Source organism: Lutra lutra, chromosome 3 (assembly GCF_902655055.1).
Source record: "Lutra lutra chromosome 3, mLutLut1.2, whole genome shotgun sequence".
In the NCBI taxonomy this organism is placed as follows: Eukaryota; Metazoa; Chordata; class Mammalia; order Carnivora; family Mustelidae; genus Lutra; species Lutra lutra.
In genome coordinates, this window is record NC_062280.1 from 45,893,485 (window position 1) to 45,914,314 (window position 20,830).

General features: G+C 56.9%; 1 protein-coding gene across 7 annotated transcripts in view; it reads right to left on the bottom strand.

The window, feature by feature from the left end:
• Positions 1-2,399: 2,399 nt before the first annotated feature.
• HDAC4 (histone deacetylase 4) overlaps positions 2,400-20,830 on the bottom strand; it is a 284,239-nt gene continuing 265,808 nt past the window's right edge. For all 7 annotated transcript variants that reach the window (XM_047721543.1, XM_047721544.1, XM_047721545.1 and 4 more), the window contains 4 exons: positions 19,369-19,502; positions 7,662-7,746; positions 7,200-7,341; positions 2,400-6,916 (listed from right to left, as the gene is read on the bottom strand). In XM_047721543.1, coding sequence (XP_047577499.1) covers positions 6,877-6,916; positions 7,200-7,341; positions 7,662-7,746; positions 19,369-19,502 — 401 coding nt within the window. In that variant the 3' untranslated portion in view covers positions 2,400-6,876. The remainder of the gene's footprint in view (positions 6,917-7,199; positions 7,342-7,661; positions 7,747-19,368; positions 19,503-20,830) is intronic.

The window sequence follows — 20,830 nt, forward strand, 5'->3', positions numbered from 1 at the left end:
TTCAGAGACGAACTGGATCCGCGCTGACAGGGAGACCACATCGGGGACACGGGACACCCTGAAACCGCACCGGGAGCTCAACGCAGAGCCACGGGGTCAGCACCCCTGGCAGCGGGTTCCATGGGACCCAGAAGTAATGAAAGTGAGTCCTGCAGGTGTGACACAATCCAGTGGGAAGTCCCAGCTTCCATCTTCAGGTTCTTAGTTATCCGAGGACTTGGATGTGCTTTAGGACACTGAGAGCACTGCAGCCCTCTGGGTTTCTGCGCACAGACCCTGACCCGTGTGTGGGTTAGAACGTGCCTGGCACTCCTCCTCAGAAGCTGCCCAGCGCCCCGCCCAGCACACCACCCTGGAAGCTGCCAGCGCCCCGAGCAACACATGACATTGTCCCTTCCACCTGGGAGGCAGCCGGGCAGGTCAGTCGGCCAAGGCTTCCTCTTAAATACGAGTGTGAAGGGGATTTTAGAGTTAAACTTGTTGTATTTATTTAGAGCGAGTGGTACTACTACTGTCCTAGCTCTTGGTAGGACGATTTCTTACCTGGATAGTGACGAAAGGCCATCTGAGTCCGTAGCCGCGCCCGTGTTCGCTTTCTAGAAGCACTGGAGTGCATGTTCACCTGTTGCTGCTGCAGCCACACTGAGGAGCCTCACTGCCCCCAGCCTTCCCGAAACACAACCCCATGGGCACACCTGCCCCCGAGGGCCTCCCGAGCCCTTACCCTGCACGTGGAGGAGCCACGAGGCCTTGGGCCAGCGGGTGTCTGCCGCAGATGTGTCGCAGAGGGAGTGAGGCAGGGGTGAGGCCACAGGGCAGGGGCAGGAGGGACAGGTCCAGCCCGTGTTGCAGGAGGCTCTGGTTGGGATCCCGATGAGCTCAGACCGAGTGTAGACGCAGCCGGGGCCGTCTTGGTGCTGGCTGGGCATCGGAGGTTAGGAGCCGCCGGTTTGAGGCAAGATGTGGTGTCAGGCCAAGTTTAAGGGAACAGCACGTGTCCCCGAGGGACATTTTCTGGGATCCACACAGAGGAAGGCTGTGGCAGCCCCTGCGGAGGGCACTGGCTGAGCGGCTTGTGGGTGGGCTCAGGGCCACGAAGCCCGTGGCGGGGCCGGGGGTTTGGGGGCTGTTCTCTGTACCTCTCTCATGTCCAACTTTTCCCCGAACAAGAGGGAAGAATCGCAGGGTGAGAAGGTCCTTGAACCTTGCAGGGTGAGGGACTGGGGCCAACATCTATTCTGCTTCCTGACTCTGTCGGCCGAATGGCCATGAGGACCGGGCGTGAGGCCCTCACCCCACCCGTTTGTGGAGCTGTTAGCATGTTGTCATCTCTGAGCACACGAGGGACCGTAACAGGTTCAAAGCTTGAGTTCCAGCAGGAGAAACCTGACCCTGGCGGGGGCGCCGGCCCACGTCCAACTCTAGCTCCTGTGCTGCGGAGACCCTGGGGCCCGGGGGCACAGGCGGACCAAGCCTGGGAGAGGTGAGGGAACTACAGGCACATTCTGAAGGTGAAGCTACCGGAATCTGTGAAAAACCCCACTAAGCCCAGCCAGGCCAGGTGCGAGTTTCGCCCCGTGTGGTTGCCTGTGGCCACCTCGCTCCCTGAGTGCACACTGGTTCGGAGAGATGGCTCCTCCCCGCTGACAACAGGCGATAGAAAGCCCGGGGCTGCGTTCAGGGTGCACACAGACTCTCCCTGTCTCCCCTGCCCTGGGGACTGGGGGCGAGGCGGCCTGAGGACTGGCCCATGCAGTGAGCAAGGGAGGCCTGCCCACCGCTGAGGAAGTGTGCTTGGAAGGGGGTCCCCCATGTGAGCCCTGCTGACAGCGTGACTGGCACCTGGGGAAGGACCCTGAGGCAGAGGCCTCCCGCTGAGCCGCGCAGGGTTCCTGTGCCCAGCTTGCAGGCTGGTGACATGAGACCCCACGTTGCTGTGCACCAGGTTTATGAAGGGGCCGGCGGGGCAGATGGGAGAAGCTAGCTGTGAAGGGCCGGGACCCAACGGTGGGTGGGGGGAGAGAATGGTCCCAGCCAGCCTCCCCCCATCCCCCATGCCCACTGACCCGTCCTTGCACCTGGGGGCTTGGAAGAGGTGTGGCCTTCGCTGGGGACAGGGGGCAGTCATTTGGGGGTGGCAGTGTGCTGCTGGGGGCCTGGGGGCGGAGGTGGGGTTTGCAGACTCGCCCCTGGAGGGAGGCTACGAGTTTCTGGGGAAGACAGTGCAAGGATATTTAAAATTAGGAGCTGCCCACGGGAGCCACCAGGGCAGGCAGACAGTGCCAGGTGCACCGTGGGTCTGGGCCCAAGGGGCCACACGCGTGGGTTCCAGCGATTGCCCTCCCGCAACAAGGGGGTCCCGGCCCAGCGAGAGGCAGCAAGGACGCGAGCACACGGCATAAACCAGAGATGCTGTTTTATTTACACCACAAGAGCAACAAGCTGTCTGATGAGGTACAAAACGCTGGACTCCGGGGAAAGTGGAATGGAGTCGGCCGTCGCGAAGGACACCGTCGTCGGGAAAACCCCGCCCACACACAACAAAACGAGAATGAGAAAACCGAGAACAAAATCTCCAACTCCACTGAGCAAAAGAAAGAACCGCTGGAAGGTCCAGACGATCCGAGAGGACGGATTACGTCACAGGAGAAACAGGAGGCCGGCCACGCGGCAGACCCCATGCGGAGCTCGCACAGGCGCCCGGGGGACACGGCATGGCGGCCGGTCTGCGAAAAGCTCTTGGGTGAACAGGGTCAGCCCCCTTCTGTATGTTCGATGATTTCATAAACTGGGAAACCGCGCCTCCGCGAGGGCGCACACACACCGGAAAGCCAAACAAACACAAGTTGTCCGCCTTCTCCCTCTTCCTCTTGGAGACTCTTTACCCCGCTGGGCGCCGCGGGCCGCGTGGGGAAGGAGCGGCCTCTTCCGGGAGCGCCCCTGGGTCCCGGCCGCGGGGCTGGAAGTGAGATCTTAGCCACGCGCGCCCCCGGAAAGTAACGAAAAGTCAATACAGCTGCGTGGAAAGGGGCGCTCTAGGGCCGCAGCCCGGCCGGTTGTCCATCGGGGTCCGGTGGCCGGGCCCTGTGCAAGATCAAGGGGAGCAAACAAAACAGAGAACAAATGCCTCCAAGTCAGCTGAAGAGAGACGGGCAGTTCACTCTGAATTCTGTGTCGTTTCCCCGCAACACTGTTTCCACATAAATACAATAAACTCTATTATTGGTATGTCACAAGTGCTAGATAAACTTTTCTTCTTAATATGACAAATGTGTAAGTAGTCCTTTTTAGTTTTCTTACAATAAAAAGTACAATTTCTTAAGAATAAGTTCAATAAGACGCAAACGTTCCCCACCCCAACCAGCCCCAACTCTCCTTCAAGGTATCGTGTGGTTTTACAGAAAAATTTCCATCTTTTGTATCTGCAAATGTCGTGAGAGGGGAACAAAAAAGGCATTTTTTTTTCTTCCTCCCCAAAGCTGCCGAGTTTGGCGTGCAAAATCTGTGTTCAGTATGAAGACATGCCGGTCATACAGCCCATGCAACCTCCAGCTGTAGGAACTTAAAAAAATAGATTCATATATGTTTATATATATATTTATATATGTATCAATGCCCGTAAAACACGTGGGCCCAAAAGTCTACAAAAAGAATGGAATGAGCACATGGCTGTGACCAGTAAAGAAGGAATGTTCTGATCAAAAAGTAAAACCCATGAACTCCGCCTCGGGTGCCGCGTTTGTGTCCGAGCAACGCCCGACGGTCCTTCCTCTGGAAACAGACTCTTAAAAAAAGTGGAGAAAAACTGAAACACTCTGACAAAGTGGCCCTTGGGAGCCGAGGGGCTGGCGGCCGCCTGCTGGTGGGGCTCGGGCACGTCGTGGCGCGGCAGGAGCCGAAAGGGCGGGCGCCGCGCGTCCCAGCAGCGTTGTGGGGTTTCCCGTGAAGGGACGTAAAGTGCTCGCTCGCTGACCCCTGGCCGGTGCCCCCGAGGCCTTTGCAAAGGAAGAAAAAGGCTAAAGGTGCAAGGGCCGGAGAGGGGAGGGGTGAGGCGCCCTCCCTGACGCGGGGTCCCGCAGATACTGGGGTAGGCCCTGCGCCGTCTGGCCGCTGTGGGGAAGGGCTGAGTGTGTCTTCAAAGAAAAGAAAAGGCTACACGGTAATGCTTGAAGCGCGTCTGTGGCGCTGGAGTGCCGTGGCAAACGCAGCCGGCGCCCCGGCCAGGCCTCTCCAACAGAGACCGGGAGTGAGCCCACCATGGACAGCCGACTCACCCCGCCACCCGTAAAAAGCGTGAGATGACCTCTTTCTCCCTAAAAGTCACAGCCAGCAGGTGGCAGGGGTCCTGTGGGCCGTGCGGAGCTGGCCGAGTTGGCTCCCCGACACTGGGGCCTCCTGCCAGGGTGGGCATCGGAGCCAGGCTAGGCCTGCGGGAGGAGAAAGCCACATGGGGCCCCCAGACCCTCTGGTCCTGCTCTGGGACCGCTGTCTGGGTCTGACCACCAGTATCCCAATGACCAAGCCAACCCAAGAGTTTGGACTCATTTGGCCAGAAGTCCGGCTGCATCAGTGTCTCCTTCAGAAGCTACCCTGTGAATGCAACCACTCAGAAACGTGGCTTGGGGTTCCCTCCCATGGGAGTGCTGTGCCCAAACTCGGAACATGCTTTGGAATGAAACTGGTGGCTTCAAGTGCTGGAAACTAAGTTACCAGTAAAAAGTGACGGTCAGTTACTGTCAATGAGAGAAAGCGCGGAGAGGGGCGGTCCCGATCGGGACTCCGTGCTGTCCCGCAGGCTCGCCAGGCAGCAGGGGCCCCTCGCCTCCCTGCAGCCACAGGCTTCAAAACCCGGGGCCTGCTGCTTCCAGCCAGGACCCCGGCCTTGTGGCTATGGCGGCAACAACCCCTCACAGGTGTGGGCCTCGCGCAGGCCCCATGCATTGCTGACATGCTTGAAAAGGTCTTTGGAAAACTGAATTCAAAATGCTGTCCTGACAACGCGGTCAGAGAATTTGAAACAGGAGTTTCACAAGTGCTGATGGCCCATGGTGTCTGGCGAGCGACCCTGCCCACAGCATGGTGGAGGGGAGGACACAGCACCCCTTGTAATATGACCGATGTGCAGGGAAGAGGAGCCCCTGGTCTGGATGCAGTTATGGTGACAAAGCTGGGATGGATGCCCCGCTGGCGTCACCGTGGAGACCGTACGTCCCCTGACTCCCTTGAGCTCGCTTTCTGAAAACGGCTGCTGCACAACACTGCTCACTGTACAAAAATAAACAAAGAGGAAAATAATAAAAAGAAAAAAAAAACCTTTAAAAAGTAAAAAAAAAAAAATGTACAAGCAAGGATTTAGAAAGAAAGAAAGCTTAGACATTGTTACCATTCAGGAAACTGCTAAATGGTGAGAAAAAATGTAAAATTCACAAAACAATGCTTATTCAGGATCTCTTTGTGAAAAATTCATACAAAAATCAACAGCAAATTTATATTCTTTGCTATAAAAACTCATTAGGTACATATGTGCACAGAGGTTCGGAGCGGGAGGGGTCCTGTCCGAAGAGAGCGGAAGGAGAGCACACACCGGCCGGCTAGTTGCCCAGTGGCGAACGTGTTGGCGATCTGAAAGTTGTCCAGTCTGGGGTTCAAAAATACGTGAGTTTCAAACGAGATCCCTTTCCATAAGCACCTTGATGTCTAATTCACAAGTCATTCATTCGCCAGGGACCTTTATGATCTGCATTTATTATATATATATACTTTTTCTATAAATGCATTATAAATATTTTATCAAGATTTCATAAGAATCAAGTTTCTTAGCTTGGAATACATTGGAATATATATTATACATATATATATTTATTTATACCTAAAATTTAAGCAATACTTCATGCTACTTGCTTTTCATAAAAAGCATTCCGATCATAACACTGGAAGTGTGCCTAGGACATGCTTCACAACCAAATGGAGATGCTCAATTGTTTGTTATATGATGTACGAGAAGAGAACACTTTGGATTCATTTAAAATTTGTTGGACTTCAAAACCCCCAACAGTATTTGCCACTTTGCTGGAACGACCTCCCTTTCTCTTAAACAGCACTAAAGCAAACCGGGCCTGCAGGCTGGCGGCCCTGAAGCCCCCCATCCTTGCTCCGGGCCAGCACGCAGCCACAGGAAACTGTCCCCCCAATTCCTGCTGTTTATTTTTTCTTAAGGCATTGTTCCTCAGACGTCAGAAAACCCAGCCACAAAAATCCATCAGAGCAATAAAAAAAAGGCACAAACTCGCATCTTCCGATGGCTCGGGGATACCCGAGCCGGTTCCCGCAGGCTCCCGCATCTGCGTGTGTCCGGCGTGGCCCTGGCACGCATGTCCGCCCGTCCCCCCCTCCCCCCACCCCACCGCTGTCACAGACCCCCCTGCGTGCCGCTGTGGCTCCCGGACGCAGCCGGAGCCCAAGAAAACGTTCCCTCGAACAAAAAAAGAAGCTACAGGATGCGTTGAGTGGTTTACACAGAGACTGTGGAATTGTGGGTAATAATCAACGGTAAGCACCAGTTTTCATCGAGTCTGTTTTGTATTATTAGATCTTTGATTTTCGTTTTCCTTCCCTCACGGCCACGAAGTGGGCAGCTCTGCCGCGAGCCGCCACAGGCTTCCTTCCTCCGCGGCCTCCGTCGGGGTAGCCGAGAGCCCGGCGTTGCGGGGGTCCCGGGGCGGTGCAGGGCTGCCCGCTGGGGAGCCCCCGGGGGCCTCCCGCCGCTGCTCCAGCCTTGGGCAGAGGGCGCGGGCAGGCCGCACAGAAACAGGAGCTTTCTCAGCGGAGCTTCCAGACGGGGACAGACAAACAAGAGACCCGCAGCTCCACGGGAGGCTACAGGGGCGGCTCCTCTTCCATGGGCTCCTCGTCGGGTCTGCGGCGGCGCCCAGCACAACAGAGACAGAGAGCCCGTGGGGTTAGGGCCAAGAAGCTGGGGGGGGGGGGGGGGGGCGCCGCCCACTCCCCACACCCCTGCCCATTCTTCCCGCCACCCCCGTTCCGGAGTGAAGGCTCCTCCAGAGTTTCCACGGGTATTCCCACTGGAAAGAGGTGGCCGTGATGGTGGCATCTACGGCTGGGACCCCTGCCCTCTGTCCCTCCGTCCCTTGCCGGGCTGTCGGTGGAGGGCGGCCCCGCTATAGGGCTGAGATGCTCACCTCTTCTCAGCGGGCTTCACACCCACGGACAGCGAGGCCATGGCGGTGACGGTCTCTGCTTCCTCGTTCTCGCACTTCTGGGCCTCTACCAGAGAGTGGCCCACTGTGGAGCAGAGGCGTGGCAGGGAGCGCCAGTACTGGCCTGGGGGGCAGAAGCAGCGTTACGGAGCCTCCCCTGGCTCGCAGCGCACAAAAACTGGGCACCTGGGAGAGGGAGCTGGCACAGCCCAGTCCTCCCCTCGGCAGAGGCACCTGGGATGGAGTAGGGGTTGGCGGGGGCAGGGGGGGCAGTATGAGGGGCACAGACAGGGGGCCGCCCAGACTGGAGCCCGCTGCTCGCTGTTGTCTCAGATCTGGGCCTTCTGGTGGGGAGGTTGGTGGGGGCACAGGGCAGACCCACCTACACGACAGTCTCTGTGACCTGGGTCATCCCACGACCCCCCAGCGGCCCAGGCAACTCACTGTGGATTTCAATGACTTTCTCCATGGACCGGACTGCATTAGCGTTGGGTCTCTGCTGTAAGACCTTCTCTGGGAGAGGATCAAGCTAGGAAAAAATGTATAAATACACAGCGAATGGAAAGGCTGTCCATACAATCCCCGTGTGTGCCAGGATGGGACACTCAAAGTCAGCTTCTCAAGTGTATTTGTGGACAGAGAAGAAAAAAAAGCGAAATGTGGCTTTGTTATTTACTATAATTTTTTTTTTTGAAACAGAAGTTGATTTCTTTTCTTTGAGGTATTGTTTTCAGGGATCGTCAGGAGTATTCACGAGCACTCGTGCAGGCAGACACCGCGTCTAGGAGCCGGCTGGCACAGAAGGCTGTCTGCCTGGGGCCTATGGGAGACACCATCTACACCACTGCACAGGAGGGGGAAATAATGACCACTTTCTGGAAATACCACTTTCACGCCTGTAGTCTTATAATAAGAAACCCTGAACATCCCATTGGCGGTTTTCTTCCCCCAAATGGGGAAAAGATGAAAGAAAGAAGACAATGAGTAGAGTCTCTCCGAGGGGAACCTGTGCTCCCAGTGTTCCCTCCAGTGTAGACCACAGAGGACAATAAGGAAGCACAAGTCAACCAGAGGCCCACAGGGCACGCTGCGGCGTCCTCAACAGGACCACTAAGCTCGCTTGGTAAAACACATCATGAAAACATAAAAATAATTTTAAAAACTTTAAATAATCAGACAAGCCTACAACACTGAGGGAGATCTGCTGGGTTCCAGAAGGAAGCTGGAGCCTCGTGGGGCCATCACACATCCTGGGACAGGCCAGGGGCTGTGCAGGCCTGCGCGGGAGTGACCACAGCACCCCCAGCCCAGAGATGAGCCAGGCTCATGGAGACAACGTGCCCGCAGAGACACCCGGTGGGGAGAGGTCTGCTCTTAGCCTGCGCTCTGCAGAGAAGGAAGGGCCGGACACGGTCTCCCTGGTTCACATGCCATAAGTGGAGGGGCCGGAGCCCACAGTGCAACCGTGGCCCCCTTGCAAGGCTGCTGACTGGTGTTCCCACTTCAGTTCCAAGATGCCTGAGTCTACACCCAGAACAATCATCCAACAAACACAGATGTCCGCCAGCATGGTCTGGGCTCAGGAGAAACCAGCAAGGTCTCCAACACCACCCTCCAGTAAAGGAACCGGGCTTGGTCTTCCCAAGGCTGGGACAGGAGAATTTAGGAAGAGCCTGGTGCTTCCCGCAGTATCAGGGATGGAGGGAGTGCTTGGGACAGTGACGGGTGGGCTAAAGGGACACACGGGAGGCCTGGTGGGGAAGAGACCGCAGCACGGTTCTGGGCCGTAAATCAGAGCATGAAATGTCCAGGAGTCGCGCTGACAAACAGCAGGGACTGGATATTGAACAGGGAGGAGACACACATGGTTCTTGAAGAACTGCACATAATCTGTGTCCCCATGCCCACTCTAAGAGGTGGGGCTGAGCACCTTGAAAAATGAAACAGACACTGAAGGACAGTGCACAGAGAACCTAACCAGCTTCTTCGCTGAAAATAGTCAATATTTCAAAAATGACAACCAAGGGAAGCCTGGGAGGCCACCACAGCCCAGAGGGGAATAAGGACATGGACGGCTGGATGCGCAGTGGGGTCCCGGATGGGGACCTCACCCTGACGCGGTGAGGGCAGCCATAGTAAGGTGAGTGAAATCTGGGCATAGTTTGGCTTAGCAGTGCCGAGCCAGGGCTGGCTCCCAGGCCGGGATAAAAGCTCCACCGAGGCCAGGCACCACTGAGAGAAAACCATCTGAGGGCCTGCGGGAGTTTGGTGACAGCTCTGCCATCCTCCATTAGGTCTAAAGCTACCCAGAGTTAAAAGTCTGGTGAAAAAACTCAGATTTGGATTTTCAAAGACTGTAGTTATTGGATTGATCAGTTTTAAACTATAAGGTATAATTAATATGAATTAAAAATAAGAGACTAATGTAGGATTACTGAACGGAACTGGAAAATTTGAAAGAGAGCCAAACAGAACTTGTAAAAAGGAAGACACAACAGCAGAAACTGGAAACACCTATCAGCTGAAGAGAACATTGCTAACCTGGAAGCAATGGCCGAAAAAAGGACTCTGAGTGCACCAGTGACACAGGGAGCAGACAGAGGGGAAGGGTTTGTGTGTCCCGGTGGGTGGGGGACAGACCCGAGCAGGAGGCATCACAGGAGACTCCCATGCCATAGGGGCATCAGGGCGAGGCTGCAGAGCACCAGAGATGAGCAGAGAGCAAACGGTCTGCAGAGGGAAGCAGCTCACCAGCCACCAGGTCCCGTGTGGCAGATAACGACAGGACGGTGTGTGGCCACCTCAAGGCATCCAGAGAGAATACGACCATTGACCACAACTGTGGGCCCTATCGGTCAAGAACGAGGGCAGGGGGCACCCAGGTGGCTCAGACTGTTAGGTGTCTGACCCTTGATCTCAACTCAGGTCATGATCTCAGGGTCTTGAGTTCAAGCCCATATTGGGCTCTGTGCTGTGTATGGAGCCTCCTTAAGAAAAAAAAAAAAGAAAAAAAAGAGAAAAAGAAAAAGAAAGGAAAAAAAAAAGAAAGGAAAAAAAAAAAGAAAAAAAAAAAGAATGAGGGAAAAATCACAACTTGAATAAAGACAACCAGATAGGGGAGCTTGACACTGGTGTTCCTCTCCTAGGAACGTACGGGGTGTGCTGGAGGTATAGTGATCCAGGGTGATGGTCTGAGATGCAGGGAGGAATGATGGACAAAGAAGGTGTCAGGAATGCAGGAAAGGCCACATATGGAGGAACCACGTAAAACAGTAATGGTGTCAAGAAAGCAAATAGGAAGAAGGGAAGGAAGGAAGGAAGGACGGATGGATGGGGAAAGGCTAGTCAGGAGCCGCACGCACAGCCCAGGAAGGGCCGGGGTAGGGGCTGCCCAGCAGAACACACAGGACACCGGCCGGCGCAGGTCAGTTTCCAGCAAGCAGGTAACATTTTGGTGAAGGCACGTCCAGAGGGGGCGTGCTGTGTCTGGTCTGTGGACCCTCGCGGGTCCGGGTGGTATGGGGAGGGAAGAGGCCACTGACTGCATCATGGGCACGTGGTACCACCTGGAAGGATCGCCCCTGGGAAACAGCAAAGCAGCTGTGTATCTTCCCCCCAGGGGGGAGCGGATAGAATGTGGGGGACTCTCAGTCATGTGGGGAGAAGGCAGAAAAGGGACCAACACAGCACAGAGCGAGATGTAGAAATGAGTCTGAAAAAAGCAAAGCCACAAAAAAACAAGCCGCTACCAGCCCCACTGTAAGGTCCAGAGTCTCCACTTAGTGGGCCACCTGTGGACTGGTGAGCAAAGCCGTGGTGATACCCAGCCTGGCACGGCCCACGAAGGCGGCGTCTGTGAGAGCAGGGAGGCGGCAGGACTCTGCGGGCTTCCTGCATGATCTGCGGAAGCGGAAACCCATAGCCGGATGTAAAGGACAGCTCTACGCGGTGACAAAAACATCAATTCATCAAAAGGATGTGATGACTTAAAGTTTGCGCACATTTGATAAAACTGTTTAACACGCGGGAAGTGAACATTGGCTGACGGACGTGGCCAGACGCGCCATGGGAGGAGAGAGTGGCACATGCTCCTTATGGACAGCAGACAGAAATCAGCAGAGAAAACCACATGAGGGCACCACGTGCCAACCTGGCTGCGGGACGGAGGAGTGTGAACAGGGAGGAGAAGGTGTGCTCCTCCAAACCACGCGGACGTCCACGCAGGCGGACCACGCTAGCCCACACACAAGGCCACCACACCCGCTCTCAGCACGGCGCCATCCATTAGAAACGGGGCACAAATGAGAACTTGAGACCTTGAGGCTGGAAATTAAACCCACTGATCACAGGTCACCGGAAATCAGGAAACGCTTGGAAATGAGAAGCAAGGAAAATGCCACGTATCAGCGTGGGAGGCACAGTCAGTCCTGAGCCCTAAATGCAGCCGTCAGGTAGAGCAGGTGCTCAGTTCAGGAGGCGAGCCAGAGAAGAGAAGAGTCCTGCAGAGAGGTAAATACACAGAAAAGGGGCAGAAACAAATTTTGGAAAAGGAAGGACATTGTAGCTGAAAGTGGATTCTTAGAAACAGCTTAACTGGACAAGTTCTAGTGGGGCGGCGCCAATGCACTCCAGCAGGGGAAGGGGCCATGGCACGGGGGCGTGGGAAAACCGGCCGAGGGGACAAATCTCTGCTGCAGTGCGACGTCCCAACGCTCATCCATGGACAGACAGAAATCGGCTCAGAGTCACTTTAGATTTTCACCTACAGGAGACCTGTGGCCCAGGAGAGCTCTCCCGGTCAAGGAAGAGATTACTCTGTTCTCGCGGTCACTCCTCCAGAGGTCAGGAAAACAGGAGATGCCTAACTGTTCATCAGTCCATCTGCCTACCCACCCATCCATCCATCCATCCATCCGTCTGTCCACCTGTCCACCCATCCAGTCACCTGTCCATCTGCCCATCCATCTGTCCACCCATCCATCCACCCACACATCTGCCCATCCTGCCTTTCATCCACCCACCCATCCATCCAATTTCCCCCTCTAAGAATAAACAGGAAAAATACGGTCTGTCAGGAAAATGGGCCAAAGCCATGAACTTCACTAGAAGAGAAAGTCTAAGCTGCCAATAAGCACCTGGGAAGATGCCCGGCGCCGGGAATGGTGAGGGAATTGATCCAGCCTGCCTGGGTGCTGTTCACCCCTCACCCAGCAGAGCTCAAACATCACAACACCACGTGTCACCAAGGCCTGGCGGCGGGAGCTCATCCTGGCCGCCAGCCTACGACAGCCCGCTGGGTCCCGGGCTGAGGAAACGGCTCTGCTGCCCCCGGCAACTGGGACCCCTCGTAGAGACAGTGGCCTCCACAGCGGAGCAGAGCCCAGCTGTCTTCCAGGCACGAAGCTGTGCCCACCAGGTCCGGGTCATCAGAGCCTGTGGGGTCCCACCTGTCCCACTCGACTCCAGTATTTGTCAGAAGTTCAGTGTCACCACTTTCAAGCACAAAGAGGGTTTTAGAAACGTAATTCATCCCATAGATTATCACTCTGAAGCACAGGGGTGTGTTAGAGCAAGGAAGTCACACCTGGGTCAGCTGTCTGCCTCGTCCTGGGGTGGGGGCTCCCCACGGCCGGTCTCCCCGTGGGACCCACACTCCGGGGCGGTGGGCCTTGCGGGGTCTTGTCTCACCCTCCCCCCAACACCCTCTTCCCCCGTCTCAAGCCACCCCAGGGGATCAACTTGTCCCACCATCGGCGCAGGTAATGGGGGCTGGCTCCTTCTGTCCCTGGCACCTGGCAGAGGCTGCTGGAGCCCAGAGGCCTCACTGTGCGGTTGAATCAGGAGCAAACAGGGAAGAAGGGTCCTCACCCCATGCTGGGGACCTTCTGTGCTCTGCCTGCCATGCAGGTACACATCACCCAGGGAAAAGATCACGACAAACCTAGGGGCAAAGTGTCTTCCCAGGGGCAGCGTGCACATAAGTCTGAGGGGACAGCCCCTGGGAAGAGAGCACGTGTGGCCTCCGGGCTCTCAGGAGGAAAGCAGAAGGGGCCTGAGCAAGGCTGTGACACGGCTGAGAGGAGGAGCCCTGGGAAGCGCCCCTCACGATGGCAGCTGGTCAGCTCGGCCCACTGTCATGCAGCAACCAGTGCTGGGCTCTGTTCCACGGCCAGAGACATGACATGGGCTGCTTCTGGGCTCGACTCAAGAAAAAAGGACCAGGAAAGGGGAGAAACTTTATGGCTCAAAATATTACCCCCTTAATAGCTGGGATTCTATTCTTTCATTTAATATATATTTTTAGGGTGGCCCACAAAGCACAAATCCCTGTCCTACACACTTGGGGTTCGTCAGTGAACAAAGCAGACACCCATCCCCCCGTCTGACAGTATCTCCTACCTGGGGAGAGACTGCCAATAAGCTAAAACCTTCCTGGGTGAGCAAACCCAGCAGAACGTCCGAAGGTGCTAAATGCCATGGGAAAGTGCAGAGCGGGGTCCTGGGACACGGGGTTTGGGCAGGCAGGCCGCTATGGCTCCCTGGGGAGCACAGCCTGCTGTGGCCAGGCAGGGGGAGTGGCCTGGTCCGTCCTTGGAGGGCAGCTGGGACTCTCCTGCAGACAGGGCTGAGTGGGGTGCAGGTATGGGGAACACAGAAATGGGAGATAAAGGTCCTTGTGATCTGGAGGGGGCTCAGCTGGAGAAGTAGATCACTTAATGCCAAAGCATTGCACTCGTGCCATGGGCCTCCTTTGGGAGGTGGCTCGTCAGAGGGAACAGTCGGGCCGGCTGTAGACACGGTCCTGTCCTGAGGGTGACAGACAGGAGACCCCATGCCATATTCACCCTGATCTGAGTCTGTAGACTTCAGAACCTCAAGGGAAATGAGGCTTATCGAGTTCAGTCTTTAAAAAGCTGGCCTCAGCCAGAGTGGGCAGGAGAACTCAGAGACCATCCAAGTTTGAGAATAAGAAGACTGCCCCGTGCAGATCACCCATGGTCTGTAACATCTGCTCGGGGGGCCCACTGTCTTTTTAGGTATGGAAATCTTTTTCCTGCTCCATAGTTTCAAACTGCTCACAATTCATGTGGGGGATTGACAGCACCCTGACAGGCGGGTTATTAAAATAGGCTGGCACGAGGCGCCTGGGTGGCTCAGTGGGTTAAGCCGCTGCCTTCAGCTCAGGTCATGATCTCAGGGTCCTGGGATGGAGTCCCGCGTCGGGCTTTCTGCTCGGCAGGGAGCCTGCTTCCCTCTCTCTCTCTGCCTGCCTCTCTGTCTACTTGTGATCTCTCTCTGTCAAATAAATAAATAAAATCTTTAAAAAAAAAAAAAAAAAGGCTGGCAGAACTCAGGTCCACGCTCAGGCTTTCCAGAATACATAAAACTATGGGTTTGGGAGCATGTCAGTGATGGTGATGCCAGACGCCTGTCCTCGGGTGCACCTGTCCTGTCCCCACTGGGGGCCTTTCTGCAACTGGCACTGGGCGTCCAGAGCCCCTGGGCAGCCATACAGCCAGGTCCCTGGCCCACATTGGTCAGCCAGCAGGTATACCTGCCCCTCCTTCTTTCCAGGGGACACAGAAGACGTCACAGGAGGATGACGTGCAGCTGTGAGACCCCACACCCACCGCACGCACGCCTGGGCCTGCCAGGGCCTAACCAGCCTACCCACAGCAGTGCACCTGCTCTCAGGCACCAGCCTCTCTGCTCCTCGAGTGCCGTTGGCCCAGCGGGTGCTTGCCCTTTTCTCAAGGGAACCCCCACAGCCTTCTTGGCCTCAGCAATGCTGCTCCCCAGGAACAGAGCTCAGTCCTCATCTCCCTTTCAGGGGCATAGGCACCATGGATCACAGCACAGGGGGCTCTGTGCCCTCGGCTGCAGTCACGGCACTCTGCCTGCAGAGGGGACCTCTGGGCACTCAGGCAGCTGCTGTGTGGGGTGGTGGCTCCCGGGGAAGCGGCTGTCAGCAGAGCAGACCTTCAACAACAGGCCGGAGGGTCCCTTTGCTCCTGACCTGGCTGAGTGTTCCCTAAGAACTGTCAGTCGCTTGCTCCCACAGCAGTTGGAGAAATAGCCCTACCAGGTTCTCTCCAGCCGCAGGGAGAACCTCTCCCGGGTCCTTGCACTGACCTTGGGCAGCCTGCCTGGTCTCCCTCACCCCCGGCTCTTCTGTCGTGCTGTGTCCTCATTGCTGTGACGTCCTCTCGGAAGAGGAGGAGGGATTAGGAAAAGCACCCACAGAAGGGGAGCCCCATGGACACGGGATTCTTCTGCCAGAACCCTGCTCGCCCGCCGTCCCGGGAGCCGAGTCAGGTGGCCTGCAACCACAGGGACCTTCATCCTTGTTCTAGAAAGGGGGCCAGGGAGAGTCAGCATGTCACCACGTGTCCTCCATCCCACTGTGACTGCGAGGATGGGGCAAGGAGGCCGCTCTGTGCATAGGCTCCTCTGACCTCTGGCACGCGGTGAGAAAGCCCTCCTTAGGAACCAGCAGGTGACTCAGCACCCTAAGCCAGGAGCATGTGACGGGGACCCTGTGTCCCCAACCTGGTTGCCACTGGCTGAGCCAAGCCTGATGGGGAGCAGTGAGTGCCGGCGTGAGGGCACAGACCCCTGGCCGTGCGGTTGAGTAGTTCAGTGTCTCTGCCCCGTCTCTGTCCCACCGCTGCATCTGTCTCTGTGTCCCTGTCTCTTGTGAAGTTGGTGTGACCACCGAGAGCTGTCACAGGGTAAGGATGTAACAAAGGGGCCCAATTCCCCGATGATGCCTTCCTGGACGCTGGTCTCACCTGATACCCCGCTAGACTCCACTGATCCCAGACTTGGGCTGAAAGGGGACACTTGGCCTTGAAATGCCACATGATGACAGGAAGGGGCCCACATAAACCCCTGCTTAGTGGGGGATACCTGCCCTGGGTCCCTCACTGTTGTGAGCCAGACTGGCCCCTGCACCCGCCCATGGGGCTCCCTGCATCTCCATCCACACTACCGGGTCCCTACACACCTGTGAGACACAATGAAACAAGTTTTCATTGCCAACTGTCCCTGACAGTTGCCAACAACTTAAAGCTGAAACAGTCACACAGATGGGCTGTCAGGAGAAGGTGACCTTCTGATGCAACCCTCCCCCCTGCCCCCCCCGCAGCAGACCTGGCTCTGCTCCAGCCCTCACCATCTGAGGCTGCACATAGGGAGTGGGGCTCTGCCCAACTTTCTTGCACTAGAAAGATTTTTAAGAGACCTCGGTAAAACCGGTGCTTCCTGCTCTTTGATGTGCTTAAGGAAAAGAAGGTTTTCTTGTTGGAGAGCAAACACCCAGGAAGCAAGAACAGGCAGGAGCTGAAGGCCAAGTTCTTTATTGTTATTTGAAAATAACTAGCTAGGAGAACCAAAAAGCTTCCGGAGGGTTTGGATATATTACTCAATTGTCTTTAAACTTTAACAAAAAAGCGGGGAGAAGACAGCTTTATGTAAAGAGATGGTGAGTGGAAGGTAGAAAGTCGAAAATGCAGGCTGGTATTTTATTCTAGAAGAGTCGAGTGCATTGCTAACCACCTGACCAGGAAGGAGACATGTCACAGGGCTCTGGGGTCTCCCAGTGACTGAGCTTAAAGTAAACAGCATGCGTGACAGAAGGCTGAAAGGAGACAACAGAGCCACCTGAAGCCTGCCACCCACGGCCCCAGGCTGGCCACAGCCTGCCCCAACGGCGGTCAGGGAGCATGAGCTCCAGAGCCCACGGGGCACATAGATGCAAAGCCATTCCTTGCGGGGAGCTGGTCCCGGGGACTCTGGCTGCTGGGCCTCCTCAGCCTTGGTGCTGAGGCTCTCGACTCTCCTCCTCTAGCCCCTGAGCTCAGCCCCTGAGGGCTGCCACCCCAGAGCACACAGGAAGGGTTTCTCCTCGGCTGCTGCCCAGAGACTGTGCCCACTCGGTCCCTGCCCTCCTCTGGGTGAGTGGACCCAAGAGTGAGACACTGTGGCCCTCCCTAGTGCCACACTCCCCAGGGGCAACCTGGCCTTTCACTCCTGCTGGGGCCAGCTCACACAGAGGACATGCACAGAGCTTCCCAAGGGTTGGACTCCAAGTCAGGCCATGCTCACCCGTGATCCTGCGCTCGTATGGCTGACGCCAGGACCTGGGTCCAGACCTCACACCTGCCTCCAAATGCCACGTGGTCAGCTTGGTCCCCCCTGAGCCTGGAGGGGCACAAGCCATGCACCTTATCCTACTGTGTCTGCAGCAGGCCTTCTATGGCTCACCCAAGTCAAAAGGAACAACACTGACTGCTAATGGCTTGAGGACAGAGCCCTGCATCCCATCACTGGAGACCTGTCTACATGTCCTCACCCCTCCCCTTCTTGCTGGAGGCAGTCAAACTGGATACGGGCCTTTGAGAGCCTGCTTGAATCCCGCTTTGCATCTTCTGTCAGGGCCCTCCTCAAAGGCCTTGTGGGTGCCGCTGTCCACTGTGTGTCCCTGACGGGGGTCTAGGAGTACAGTGTCAGGGTGAGCCTGAACCTGCTCTTGGAGATGTCCCTCCTGCAGGAACTGTAACTGGAGCTCAAGCTTCCAGGCTGGGACACCACAGGGATGGGGCCCCACTGACATGTCTATGGCACCTGAGGGGAACCTCAGTGGGAGGCCATCCTAGGGCAGGCTAGGGCAGCCCTCCTCAGGGGAAGTGGCTGGTGCTCCTCACATCACCCTCTCCCGGGGCTTCAGGGCCGTCTGGCCTTGGCATCTCCCAACAGGGGTCAGTGCAGTGGAAGGGGCGCCCTCCTCACCAGGGCTTCCTCAACTGGCGCCTGGGACATGGGGTAGTCTCCACCTCGGCCTCCTTGGCACCCACCCTTCAGGCCACTCTGCTCTCTCAGCCTTCTCTGGACGGGACTCCCCACAAGTGGCCGGGGTGTCCCAGCACCTCCCGTGCCATGTGGGGTCAGTGCTGTGTGGCTGGATGGCCTGTCCTGAGCTATGTGTCCTCCAGCCTCATTCCAGGGCTCTGTCGCTCATGCTCTCTTGAATCTCGGTGGTGACCAGCAGGAGGGTGACTGGCACAGGGACCATGGCAGCCCCACTGGACACCCAGGGGACCTGCTCTCCTGGACGGTGTCCTTGCACACCACAGACCCGTATATGCCCGTCTCATCTCCTGAGGAAGGGGCCGTGAGTCCCAGGCACGGCATGGGAACAGAGCTTGTGGGCCGCCTCCAGGCATTCCCCAGCATGGCCCCCAGAACCTCCCTGCTGCAGGCCAGACTGGGGACCCAGACACCCTGCCAACCCTCCCCAGAGCCACAGCTGACTTGCTTCTGGGACCCCAGTGCTAGAGCTGCAGCAAGCAACCAGAGTGCGTGGTGCTGTGAGGGGCTGGGACCTGCCCCACGCTCCTTCCAGGGATGCAGGAGGCAGGTGCGGGACCCCATCTCCAAAGGCCTGTGGATACACTGAGAATTTCAGGAAGAGCACAAAGTGGAAGTTGCAGGTAGGTTTCATGTCACAAACTTCAGGGGCTCAGTGAGCTGCAGAGCATCCCATGGAGGGCGGCACCTCCCCTCCCGACGTCCGCTCCACCCCCAGCCAGGCAGCCTTTCCCATGGGGAGCACCAGCCAGCCAGGAGGGAGGGGCCCTGGCCCAGTGTCATTCCAGAACATGAGCCTCCCATGGACTCTCTCCCTTGAACCCTTCACTCCCTCTGTCCGGACGCTCTGAGCTTAGCTGTGCAAGCCAGCATCTCCCAGATTTTGTCCTGTGGCCTCAGTGGGGACACAGCACAGGGCCCCCGGCTCGGGCATCACCTATGGGCTCAGAGCAGGGAGGCGGGGCTCCATGACCCAGCTTGCGACACCGGCCCGGTGACACCGCCCCCAGAACTTACCTGAGAACCCCTCCAAGAACGGACTGTCCACACGGAAGGAAGGGAGGAGGTTAAAATACTCTCAACCCACATGCAAAGCTGAGCATCCTTAAAGTATAGGACCCTGAACCACCTTTACAGAGAAAAGGATTCTCGACAGTCCTCTCACTCGCTTCCCTCCCCGCAGACCGGAGGGCCTCATCGAACGGGTAACGGTCCCGCTGTAGGGCGAGCGTGAACCCGGAGCCCGCGCACAGAGCAGCCCTGGGCCCCTTGGCTGTCCTACCTCGTTGCCCAGCAAAGCAGAAACACATGCTTCCGAGGCGTCGCAGATGGCCGTGAGGTCGTGGCCCCCCTCCAGCGCCAGAACGATCCGGCCGCCCGCCAAGCCCATCAGCTGCTTTGTCAGGTACCCGAAACCTGCAAGAGGAAGCGGGAGATGCACGCGGAGGGCGGGGGCGGGCTGCGAGCCGACGTCTGGCCTCCGATCAAAGCACCCAGAAGCGCATTACATCACATTACAGAGACCCAGGGGGCCGGTGCTCCGAAACCTAATGGAAGCCAGGTCTGCCTGGAACACAGTCATTGAAGAATCTCAGCTCGGGATTCTTTTTGATCTGTTTGAGAGGAGGAATTACAGTTTGGGTGCTTTGATTTTATAACGCCGCAAATCATCTCGTTTGGGGGGGGGAAGGAAGGAAGGAACCCCAGGAGGAGCCTTTAGCTTCCTGCTGGGACCACGGAGGGGGGGGGAGCATGAGTGTGTCCCCACAGGTGTGCCCACGCAGCCTGGGGACCAGAGGCCCAGGGGTTCCGGTCAGCAGTGCGCTGGGCACACACACCCCTGGGCGGGCCCCTCCAGGACTCTCACCCCATGTCCAGTGGGTCTGGCTTTCCCTGACAAGCACAGCACACCCCCTGCACTCACACCTCCTCCTGCCCTCAGAAAGTGCCTGGCGGGTCACAGTGATTACCATGCGCTTTGTCTCTGACGGACACAGGGATGCAGGCCCCGAGGCTGCCACGAGGACCCTGAGTACACCCCAGCCTACGCTTCCCCTGAATGCACCTCTCACAGAGGGAAGGTCAGTGGCTGCCCTGAATCGGGTGCATCTGGGGCCACCGATCTCCCACAGCGTCTGCTTGCTTGGTGTCTGTCACGTTTCTGTAATTCTCACAATGTTTTGAACTTGTTCGTTGTTATGAGGCTGCGGTGATCCCAACTCGCCTACAGCTCATATGACGTGAGCACATTTTCGCAACAAAGTCGCTTTCAGTAAAGGTTGCACCTGTGCAAACCTAACACACTACCTTGGGCCGTACGCATCCCTCTTTGATGCCCTGGGAGAGCGCGAGGCCACCTTCTTGGCTGCACTGCCGCACCAACTTTTCTGTGGGGCCCCAGGACAGAATCTCCCCTAAGTCAGGGGGAAACCGGGGGTCTTGAACACAGATGGCAGCAGCTGGCTGTGCATGGAGGGGTGCTGGGCACACAGCTCCCTCTTGATCCTCTGCTGGGTCACTGCATGGGCTACCCGGGGCTTGGAGGTCCATGCCAGAGCATAGCCCCCAGGAGAGCAACCCTGTGTCCTGGTCCACACGGCCCCGTTGTGTTCCCTCTGCTCACTGGAGCGGCTGGTGCGCTCATGTTCCTGGTAAGACATGATGAGGAGAGCCTCCTCCCGTTGTTACCAAAGGGGAGGCTTGAACCTAACCATAAACACAGCAGAATCCAGACTGCTCCTGGG